General features: G+C 40.9%; 1 protein-coding gene across 2 annotated transcripts in view; it reads left to right on the forward strand.

Annotated features, from left to right (window-relative positions):
* ITPRID2 (ITPR interacting domain containing 2) overlaps positions 1-12231 on the forward strand; it is a 39177-nt gene that overhangs the window by 11651 nt on the left and 15295 nt on the right. For both annotated transcript variants that reach the window (XM_058839703.1, XM_058839704.1), the window contains 3 exons: positions 548-1242; positions 4860-4932; positions 11210-11298. In XM_058839703.1, the coding sequence (XP_058695686.1) occupies positions 548-1242; positions 4860-4932; positions 11210-11298 (857 nt within the window). The remainder of the gene's footprint in view (positions 1-547; positions 1243-4859; positions 4933-11209; positions 11299-12231) is intronic.

The raw sequence follows: 12231 nt of genomic DNA on the forward strand, positions 1-12231 counted from the left end.
TCTGGTTTGTATCATTCTCTTCTCTAATCTTGTCTTTTGTTGCAGCTTTAGAGCACTGAAACAAATAGCAATATCCCTCTGTTTCTGGTGTTCTTCAGTCCCTGGGTGGGATTTTTTTTTCTGGGTGGCAGCGACCTATTTTTGTCATTGTTGAAATCTGGGGCAGTATTTCTATTGACTTGGACAGGAGCTTTGTTGGATCAGTAATGAGTGCTGCTGAAATGAGGGCATAGCTGTTGTTTTGTAGTTGTAGATGGAGAGAGCAGTACACGTAACACTTTCTTTCTAGCATTCTGTAAATCAACTTGCATTCACACACATATGCCACTTATTTACTTCAGGAGAGCTTTGCATGCTGTTCTTGTGCATTTAGCAAAGTTGTTTTTTTTTCCGTAGTAGGGTGTCACTTTCGTGTTACAGGCCTAGAAGAAGTGTTCATTCAGCCTTAGAGGCCCCTGATGAAAGTGGCAGGAGGTTTGTGGGGTTGGGCAGAGATTATGATCAAAATTCCTTCTTCAGATATGCCTTGTGTTTCATTTCTGTGCAGGTCGTTTTCGTCAGATTGAAGTGCTTACTACTGTGGCCAATGCTTTTTCTTCTTTGTATTCTCAAGTCTCTGGGACTCCTTTGCAGAAAATTGGTAGTATGAATTCAGTGTCTTCCAGCAAAGAGGCATCCAGCCCTCCCCCTCTGAACCGTAGCAATACAGCCAGTCGGTTAATGAAGACCTTGTCAAAACTCAATCTGTGTGGCACACAGCAAGCTGATGGCAGCAGCTCCTCGAGTCCTTCGCCTGTTGAAAAAGGGAAAAGTCTAGCTGAAGTAGGGAGTGAGGAAAATGATGTTAAAAATGAATCTAAATTGCCAAAATATCCTAAAAAGAAAGACTGTCCCCCCTTCTTGGCTACTGTAAAGGAGGAGATAGCCAGCAGTCAGACAAAGGCTGTGAACGCAGAGAGACCTTCACACCTCCCTGGTGTGACTGACCATGCACAAGAGGGTTCTGTGCCTCCAGCAGATGGGCAGGGTGGCAGGTTGGCAAGTGCCCAGGACAGACCATGTGAAGAACCCGGTCTCTTGGACTCGCCAGGCCTCAGCAGCAGTTCCAGTACCTCTGACAGCAGTGTCCTGACACAGAGACTGTCCACAGCATCGCCAGGTAGAGACCCCTGCGCTCCCCTCGCCAACCCGTCCATAATGAACCTAATGCAGCAGCAGAAGGACTCCTTTGAGATGGAAGAGGTGAGTGAAGATACATGGCTTTCTTTGTGCATACAGTTTACATAACTCCCTGTCTGCCAGCACAGGAATGTTCCCTCCTGTATAGTTGAGGGTGTTTTCTCCAGGAATACTTTAAATTCTCTGAGTGTTGCAGTTTCTCAGCAGTTGCAGGCTGCTCTAATTGATCCTCTTAATGGAGTAACTTGCTGCTGCTCTTGTTCCTAAGTCAGTGGGAAAGTTCTCATTCTTTTTTTTTTTTTAAATCAAATTCATGTAATTGCTATCGCTGGCATAACTCTAGAAAGTTTTCCCTGTGTAAGTAAATCTAGGTTAGGCTTTCTTTGCAGCAAAACTTTGGGTGTTTAGTTTTTATTTTACCTAAATTGTTTACTAGAAATCATTACTTCTGTTGCTTAGAAGTAAATTAATTGATGTTGATTAAAGATAAATTTGTGATTAAAGATAAATTCGTGAATAAAGCAAGAGTTTTGCTGTAGTGAAACAGAGGAGGGGCTTTCATACAGCATGAGGTGCTCATCTTGTGCAACTTTCAGTTTTGACAACAATTTGCTATAAGTTTATTTATTTGTCCTCTGAAAATTAGCACATTCAAAGTCACTGTGATGTGACTTTTGGCAATGGTTTAATTACAAATTCTGTGTTAGCTGTCTTTTAACATCTTCATATATGCAGATATTAATTTTTATATTGCTAATTGTCCCAAAGGAATTTTAATTCCCAAGTTCCTGTAAGTGATTTGTTTATTAGGCTAGTAAGCATGCAGCCTACAGATTCAAGAATGCAGTTTCTGTATAGACTTGCAGCTTGAATTGTAAGAACTCTCTCAAAATTCTTAAATGAGTAGATGCTTTTGTGGATGCATTTCAATGTGACTATTAAAAGTTAGAAGTTCTGCAGTTAAGTTTTTGGTCTATGTGAAACAGATATGTAAAACAAAGGATATTGTGGTTTAATTGGTGAAATGAAGAAAGCAAGTGAATAGAAAAGCCCCAGAATTTTACAGCAAATGATGAAGCAATGATCTCGTAGATGCTGTGTCTGGTGCCATATTGTCACGAGAAGCTCTTCTAGATCAACTAATGTTGTAACTGAAGGCACTCATTAAGCAAAAAGAAGGTAATCAACCCTCTTGTCGTTCCTGGTGCTTGTTTATTCCAGTGTGTCCTACCCACACGTTGTGTGGCCATTTACTGAACTAGAACAAAGGACTAGTCCAGTTGAGAGGGAGAAAAGAAACCCAGTGTATTTTGATTTATTTCTTTTTCCTGGCTTAGTTTTCAGCCAGATAGTTTTCTTGATACAGCTTGTTGTGTAGCTACAAAAATGTTTGCATTGGCACAATTGGAAGGGACTGAGCAGCAATGCATTTTGGTGCATATTTCAGAGGAGAAATCCAGTTTTGGTACCCTAGGGCAAAACTGAAACAATCAATGTATTTTATATACATGTATATGCATGTATATACATGTGTGTATGTGTGTATATTAAAAAGAGGAGAGGGTTTTTCCTTCAGTGTAAGTTGGACTGTAAAGACTTGCTGAATTCTGTACAAGTGTGATGTGTTCGTGAAGTTTTGGTTGACACGCTTTGTGCAGTGATGCCAGGCATAAACACAGCTGTTTTGGCAAGACAACATATGATGTGGGACGGGATTATGGTGAATTTTTGTTTATGCAATATAGTAAATACTTATCAATTGCCTACAGATCCCTGGAAGGGAGGGATTCAGGTTTGCTGGAGACATTTTAGAACAATTCCTGGCAGCGTGATTTTATTTTTGTATGTCTCTAAGCAGGGTGTAATGAACAATAAACTGGATTAGAAACAGTGACAATAACTCCTCCCCCTGTTTTCCTCGCTTGGCTTGGAATGCATTCTTATGCATAAGAAAGATGACAGATATATCAAGGAAGTTCTTTCCATGCTTACGAATGCCTTGGAGGTTTGCGTGCCCTTCGGAAGTCTGTGGCTGTGAAGATAGCTAGTGTGGGAGTGAGTCAGGGCAGGATTTCCCCCAAACACCCACTCCTGAGGTGGCCAATGACAGTCCTGAAGGTCACTTACCAGCATGAATATTGGCTGAAGGGATGGGGAAGGAGCTTCTGTGTGCTTGAGGAGCTGCACCATGCTGTGGACACAGTTAGAATGCTGTCTCCCAGCCAAGGACAGGAGGTGAACAGTATTTAAATAAGAGGCTTAGCTTTTGGAAGGCTGCAGATGTAGCCATCAGAAACTGGGAGGTTTGAGAGAATCAAGACACCTTTCCTGGAAGGCCAGTTTTATTAGAGTTTCTGTAAGATTACTTGCTGTTCCTTGTTTAAAAAAACAAAACAAAACGACTAAATTTTTCTTAATCTTAAATGGTGAGCCCCTTCTATGCTCCCCTGCACTTGGATGAAATAAGGATTTACCCCTTTGGGCCTTCGTCTCCTAAAGGAACAGAAGCTGCTAGGTTTGTCATGCAAAACTAATGCTGTTCACTTACTAATGGTGAAAAGTTCAGGCCAAATACTCCTCAAATAAGAAAATGCACCCTTTTGGCTGCTATACACATGATACCAATGCAACTGTAACTTACTCTTTAGCCAAATACCAATTTTGGCTTATCAACATAAGTATCTTGATTTTTACATTTTTAAGTTGATAGAAAATGGAGATAAATTTATTGCACGATAATTTTGAAACTGGGCCAGCAGCCCGTTAGAGGGAAGGGCTGGGGATAGTTGGACTGGGGGGGTTGTGCATGTAGACTTGCATGTGATCCATTAGGATTTTTTCTGGATCAAACAAAAGAAAAAACATATTCTAAGTTTTGAACCAAACAAAGGCCTTCCTGTTGAGATTTTAGGCATATTCTTTTCATTGTTTGAACATTTGCCTGACAGCTGCTTTCTTAATAAGACTGTGTTTCACAAAGTTATAGAATGAAAGAATTCATTTTTATGTAGGTTTAAGTTTCCCAGTTGAAACATGCATGGATCTGAATACATTATCTTCCTTTTCTGTACTGTAAGACATCAGAATTATTTCCATGAGTAGTGGCGTGGTGAAGTCTGGAGTAGGTTCTGGCTGGTTCTGGGTCCTTCAGCTGGAGGACTGGCACTTGTAGGAAATAATTGGTAGGCAGCAGACGACAGTCCATGTGTGGCTGACCTCCTGATACATTTTTCTAAATGTATTTTACTTGTTCGTTATATTCAAATGAAGGGCCAAGAGTTCTGACTGGAAAAAGACAGTAGTGTAAAGGTGGTCAGAGGTGTTTTCACACAGTAATTTCAGTGTTTTGTCAAAGAGGAGCTGAGAGCTCTGTGTTGTCACAGGATGTGATTTCCAGGTCTTTTTGCATGCAGTGGGTAACCAGGGGGGAGTCCTGTGCTGTGGGTGGGAGGTGCTGCCCAAGGATCACTGTTCTCCTCCAGGAGCACTGCTGAATGCCTGATGAAAGTTGGTTCAAGGAGATTACAATTTGCTCCTTCGATCAGTCTAGGTTGTTCAATTGGAGGAAAAAAACACCTAAACCTCCTTCTGCATGTGCAGTGTGTATAGCTCAGGCATTCTTAAGGACAGGAATATATTCCAGTTGGCCTGACAAAATATTCATCTCCTCTTCCTGATAGATCCAGAGTACAGAGGGGGATCTACCTCACGTTTCAGCTACACACCAGCTAGCAGTGACCAAGTCAAGGAAAGGTGAGTAGACTGCAACTTCTGTGAGACAGCAGATTGCTGAGTGTCCTTCTGTCTCTGAAAGGCTGATTCAGATATTTTAAGCTTCTAAAGTTTGTTTTGTCTCTAGAAATAAAAAAAGATTGGGGTTTCTTTTTTAGCTAAATCACAGAACATTACTACAAAGTGCCAACCAAATTACAGGCAAGACAACAGCCCTATAACCTCACTGGCTGTTTTCACTTTTGTATAATTGATGATAGCTCAGATGGCCTGAAATGTTAATTCAGATTGTGTGGGATTTTTTTTCTTTAGTAGATCCTGTAATTTGAGATACCCATTTAAACTGAAATTACATTGTTTTAAACCTAAATTGCATGTTACATGCAGCTTTTTCCTATGCACTACTGCTCTGTCTGCAGGCTGCCTGCACAGAAAACTAGTGTCTCTACACCTACGTGGAAATCATAGTACCTCACATGGAAAACACTCTGCATTGGCTGTTGTGGTTCACTTAGTTTGTGCTTTCATCTCAAATTCTTATATATGTGTTTTATGGCTTGGGAGGAGGATAAAGCTGATTTTTAAGTTTATTTTGTGATTGTTACTTTGCCCAGTATTGGCAAGTGAAGTCCGTTCTCTAGATGTATCTATGCGTTCTGTAAATTATCTAGCTGCTACATAAAAGTAAAGAGGAACTAGAGCTTGTTGCACTTAAGGAGGTGCTTAGATGCCATGCAATTTCTTGGTGAAACACGAGTAGCATCTCTAGGTACTTAAGAGAGGCAGAAAAACCCATCTAAAGAATAGAGATTTTATTTGCATTTGCACAAATGAATCAACAGACATGTGAACTGTTAACATGGCTGAGAGTGCCCTGGACTAAGTGTTGGAGAGTTATTGGTGTAGCAGTAGCTTGTACTACTTGTTCATAGGTGTTCTACACAACACAGCCTGGTGGTCATTGAGCTTCCTCTCCTACAAACACAGGCCTCTGAGGATTGCCAGAAACTGAATCCCTAGCTGTTCCCAGTACCTCCTCCTTAGCTGATTTTGAAGTTCATTACCACCTCCTTTACATGACTACATGAAAAGAGGTGCAGTCTTTACAGGGCAGGTCTCCTGTTCGCCTGGCCTCTAGAGCTTTTCACTGAAAACCAACTTAAGGAACCAGGAGCTGCAGTCAGGAAAGAGAAAAAATATATTCTTTCATCTTTTCTGTTCCCAGTAGTTATTTGACCCTCTTCTTCCACCACACAGCAAAGAAAAGGGAGATGGTCCTGTGTGTACTTGCTGGAAGGTGCCAGCAGTTCTGGCAATGGGACTTCAGTCTGACTGAAGCAGGCCGTGCTGGGTCATGTTTCCTAGGCACTATGTCCCACCTATTTCTGAACACACTTCACACAGATTAGTGGTGATACTTTATTATCAGGAAGGCATTGCCTAGAATTTTCTGTGACTTATCTGACAAGGGTATCAATGCCTGCACATTTGCTAAAATTTAGTCTGAGACCAGCATTTTTTTTCACCTGGAAGATGCGAAAAATTTAGGACTTTGTTCTATGTGGATTTCAGTAAAGTTGCCAAGAGGGAGAACAGTTGATAGAGAACTTATCCAAAAAGTAAAACAACTAGCCAACTTTTGTTTTTGCAAGTTGTCCAGCATGAGACAACATAGAGGCCTGCTTTCTCAGGGAGTGGATGTTCATGAAGTTGGAAAGCATCCAAAGGTAATGGTCACATATTAAAACTGCTGGCCATTGTGTCTGAATGTGAAATGCCACTCTCACTAGCAATCTCATGAGGTGGGATCAGCATGAAATTCAGCCACAGGTCTTCTGTTGCAATGTGATTTCAGTTGAAAATCCTTATACAAACCCACCTTTTTCAGTGTCTTTGTTTCTACTGTGTGTAAGCACCCAGAAACAAAAGATTTGTTCCAGATGAATGCTTCCACTGAAGAAATACTTCTGTACTTATCTTTTTATGTGGTGGTATTTCTTCGTCAATTAGCAGGGTTGGTGTTCTTTGGTACAGATTATTATAAACCTTGCAGTGTCATTTTACATCTACACAGGGGGCTGTGGGTGAGTTCTCTGAAATTTACAACAGTTTGTAAGGCATGTTAAGAGGGCCTTTAATAAGAAGTGAAGTATTCAAATTAAAAAAAGATTCTATTTTCTACAGAAATAGTCTGGTTGACTGTTGATTATTATGATTAAACAACACAGTCTACTTGTTGCTTAGACTCGCAATTAAAGCATGTTTCTTATTTCAATTTTTAGGAACACAAGAATTAAAAGCTTCAGCTAGTTTGCAAACTTAGAGCACTGGTAAATGTCCACTATAAAAGAAGCATATCGCAAAGGTATCTGGTAGAAAGGTTTGTTTGTGCAAAACCAAAATTCTTACTGACATATCATACAGGAGCATCTTCCATTCCAAAAAATGCCCCAAAAGGAAGACAAATACAGGTACAATGCCTAGAGGAAGGAGTTGCAAAGACACTGCAATTTATGAATGTCTGGTTGTTGGCATCAACATGGCTCTGAAATTTTGAGTAGCCACAGACACGTTTCTTTTAAGGCATCCTTGTTGACATTGGTAGTCAAAAACAGTTATTGGTTTTGAAAATTTAGTTCTTGAAAAGGAGGAAAGCACATCATCAGCACTTCCTGTCCTTAATATATTATTGTATTTATAGCTCTCTGTGGGTGCAGCTCCACAGAAGATTGGAGATGGGGGAGTGAGAAGAAAACATCTGGAACAGTTTTAGTATTTGTGGGAGTCTGCACTAATCTGTTCATGTGCAAGGAAATCCCCAAGGACTCAGAGAGTTTATGCAGCAGGGCTCCCTATTGGGCTGGTTTTGTTAGTGCTGGGGTGCAGGGTTTGATCAGTATGCAAAAAAGGAACAGCAAAAAAGGAACGTAATGCAAGACTTTATAGTTAATTTGGGAGTGTTAATTTAATAATTATTTTATAAAATACAAAGTGTATTAGAGCTTTTCCAGTAGTGCAGGTACAAGAAACAACTGTTAAAGCTTCATGGACAGTTTCCACATATTTCTTCTCCTCTTCTTTGTGAGCAGTTGAGTGACACAGAAGGGGTGAGACTGACAGTCCACTGGTAGCTTATTATTATGTTAAAATAGATGAACTAATAATTTCCCTGATAGGGATGCTGTGATGAATCTGCTCTCATGTTTTGTAAACCACAAACTTTTTTCTTCATCATGTGTTCTTTGTTTAGAACATTTCCAGTTTATTTAGTTTATTTATGAATACACACATTTTTTGACACATTTTCAGTGCCTAAATATACTTTATATTTTTTTATATATAGCTTAAAACAACAATCCAAGAGGCATTTTAATTTGTGCTCTGTTAAACTGGGATGGGAGTTTGATTGTTCCTGCTGGTTTTGTTTGCCATGGCTGGTTCCTTCTCCCACACTTTCCTTATTATCCTGTCCCTGGCCACTTTGAAGTAGTTCAGAAGACTTCCTCTGTGTAGTGTTGGCAGTAGCTTTGGGTGGCAGAGTCTGTGTTGTGCAATGGTACTGTTGTGCCAAAGGTACAGTTGCCTTGCTGGAGTTACAGGGCAAGGGATGATCCCAGGCTGGCCCCTATAAACCAACCCTTGGTGCTGGAGTTTTCTGCACTCGAGGTGAAGAGAGGGGAGACGTATCACAAACTCCTTAAGATTCTCCTTTGCCATGAGGCATTTTAATCAAGAGCCAAATGTAACTCTGTAGCTTTTTTAGAAATGTTTTTGTATTTTCCCCTTGTTCGCTTGAATCTGAGAGAGATCCGGGTGCTATAGAGCAGGCTGTACAGCTGGATCAGTAGTTGTCAAGGAGGGTGGATATGTATCAGTATATCCCAGCATACTAGTTGGTATTTCCAGTCTTTACAAACCAAACTTTACAGTGTCATTTCACTACTGATTCAGTAGAGATTCCAGTTCTTTATAATTTTTATTGCATTTACATCATAGTGCTGACATGGAGAGCCGTAAGAACTTGCAGAAGACAAGAGTAAGGTGTGGTAGCAGATGACTACTCAGAAAACATGTCTCTTCTGATTTGCTTTAAAATGTTAAAAACATCCTAGCAGCTCTGTAGCACATATAGGAAGGGGTGAGTGTGTAAAGGGGATGTCTCCTTAGGCAGAAGCAAGTTTGAATCTGTTCATACTGTACCAGTCACTTGCCGTGGATAGATGAGGCTGGTGTGTCTGCCCTGGGCTGATCCCTGCCTGGCTGTATCGGTCCTGTAAGGCTCTCAAAGCCTGTGCATAATAACAAATGCTACAGAAAATTATCTGAAAGACTGATTTAAACGTTAGTACTGTGTCTCTGAGAAGACTGAGAATTGATTTGAGAAAACATGTAGATGTAGTTTGCAGTTGTAGTTTGGGCTCCACAACCCAAAGGAATAGATGGGATTCTGGGTACCTCCAGCAATTTAATTTCTTTAACTTTTATCTGCTGAGCTATTTCTTATGCTACTGTTCTTTCTTACTTTCTTACTTACCCTTTCTACATCTGAAAAGGAAATATTGACTAAGAAGGAAATACAAGGGCAGGTCTCTTGAGCAGTAATGAAGTTCATGTGCATGAAAACAGATGTCAGCCCATGCACTGGTGAATTGCTTTATAGGACCTAGTGGGGATCGCTTCCCTAAGAGAGGCTAAGGCTTTCACCAGTAATGTTTTTTTTCTCTTAAATTAAAATTCACCATATATACAAAGAGAAAAGCAGGAGGCCAAAGTGTCTGGCAACAAAAGTAGGTGACTGTTCAACCTGAAGAAGGTAGCAGCTCCCCCCCAGCCTCAGCTGTGGTGACAAGCTGTTCATGGCATGCTTGTTCATCTGTATTAGTTGTATTGGGCAGTTAATAAGATCCAGTTCTCAGGGAAGTAATTTCCATTGTCTTTACTGGGAGTTGGGTGGGGATGTCTGTCTTGAGGTAGAAAAGTTGTTTGTCATCGCAGGATATTGTAGCTGCCATGATAACAGAACAGCAGCACAATTCAAAAGGCACTCCCTAAAAGCTGTGTGACATCACTGATACAGAAGCTTGGTGGGCAGTTTGCCTCTACTGGTGTTCAAAGACTGTGCAGGCACTTAGTTATTTCTGTGTTAGTAAAATTTTATCAAAATTAATACTAAAATACATTAGTTCTGAATATCCAACTGTTCCAAAACAGTTTTCATAATGCATGCCAATCCGTTAAGCTGTGAACTTGAATTATATGATGACATTTAAGTCGGGCAAAATTCTGCATTGAGCTTTCAAGAAGACAGCAGCAAACTCATACCTAATGGTGAAGAGGAGAGGGTGGCAGGGATCTGGCAGCTACAGAGCACTGTAATTGCTTCCCACCTGCAAGCTTTTATACTTCTGCTGACACCTAAAGGTGAGATAAGGTTGTTGTCCATGCTGGCCTCAGGCTGAGTAAAATGTTTCTGGTGCCATAAGGTAAACCTTGCACTTGGTGGGTGCTTCCTGTGTCCAGTCAGGAGCAAAATACATGCAATGGTGTGCTGCAGAGCTTGCTGAGATCTCCCTGCAAAGCTGCTTAGTGAGTGCAATGCTTGCACTCCTGGGAAGCACTTAGGGTTTTAGAGCCTCTTTAGGCTATTTTAATGCTTACCTAATGTGAGTAGAAAGGAACAAGCAGGAGGATCTTATCTCTCATGTATAAAATGAGCACTGGGAATGTGCTTTGGCAGATTGCCCATTGATGTGTAAGAGGTGTTCTGCATTTGGCAGCTAAACCAGCAGAGGACCCTCTCCTGCAGTGGCAGAGTCCTCCACATGGCCCTCTCTGCCCGTGAGATGCTGTCCCTTTGGGTGTATGGGGTACCATAGGTTGTTAGGAAATCAGTGATCTTCAGTATCTCCATGATCAGGAGAGGTGTCAAATCTGTACTTTTCAACACAAAAGCAGCTCTTCCACTGCCTGTATGTGAATTAATCAGTGATGCAGTTTTGTGAAAGGAAAACCTCAGTGGTGGCAATACCTGCAGAGGTTTCTTCCACAGCACAGGAAGGAAAAACGTAAAAGATGGTTTCCCTTCCACTGCTGCTTGAAGTTTCACAAGTAGGGCTTTGGGTGAAAGAGATTTTGCTTGAATCAAACAAGTTTCTCTGTTTTGTTCAAAGTGGAACTTGAAAAGCAATTGTATTACCCACTTAATGTTGTAAAAGGAAAGCTTGTGTTGGATGTGATTGGTCTTGAAAGGCTGTGATTTGTAAAGCAATTACGGTTGGGTTTTGGCTGTTTTAAACAGATCAGCTGTTACGCACAGCGAGTCAGCACTCTGACAGCAGTGGCTTTGCTGAGGACTCTACAGATTGTTCTCCATTCAATCAACTTCAGGTAAGGTTTTCATCCTGTGGCTGAAATACTCCTGATTAGTGTGAAACAGTAGGGGAGGGTAGGAGGGATGTTGATGTTTGGCTGCTACTGCGACCGTCAGTCTAGATCCTATAAAGTCATAATTTTCAGAGCTGGACCTGCTGAGTCCCTTACAGAACAGTGTTCAAATTTGAAGCCTTTTTGGCAGGTTAATCTGGGTATACTTGGGACTGGAATAAGCTCTAAGTTCAGTATGTCCTGTTTGCTGTTTCTGGTGTATCTTTCCTCACTGTCTGGTGGTCGATTCCTCTCAGTAGTGGGTAGAGATTAGGGTTTTGAAAGATTACAGCTATTCTGCTGATCATTATTTTTTTTCTGTCATTTTTGCTTTCCCACTCTCTTTGTTCTTCTCTCCCTGACCCTGCATATTTTTATTTCTTTTCTTGTTTTTTTTTTAGTTAACAACTGACAGAAAATGAAAACAATTTCACACTAGCTTTGCTGTGAAGATAGACTAATTTTAGTTGATCTTGCACTTCCATGCTCTTTCTTGTTCCAGTTTCTTTTGATCTTGGTCCCGGAAATTGTTGTGATGCTGACCAGAGACTTCATCTCTTAGGGAAAGCTTTTGTTCCAGCCTGGTGTTTAGGTGTCTGCTCAAATACACATGCTTGCACAGCATTGTATCTGATATTTTGGAGAGCTCCTTTTCCTGGTTCTCCTAAAACATTCACACAGTAATAGTCATAATTTGATTGAGCTGTCAGTCAGTCAGAGAAAAATCTTGAGTCAAATCCTGTCCTCAAGGCCAACTATTCCTGGGACCTAGACCACAGCCCAAAGGAATAGATGGGATTCTGGGTACCTCCAGCATTTTCGTTTCTATAACTTTTATCTGCCGAGCTGTTTCTTTGCTACCATATGTTTCTCCCTTGTGGCACACCAAGCATTTAA

The sequence above is a fragment of the Poecile atricapillus genome, chromosome 5 (assembly GCF_030490865.1).
Source record: "Poecile atricapillus isolate bPoeAtr1 chromosome 5, bPoeAtr1.hap1, whole genome shotgun sequence".
NCBI classification, from domain to species: domain Eukaryota; kingdom Metazoa; phylum Chordata; class Aves; order Passeriformes; family Paridae; genus Poecile; species Poecile atricapillus.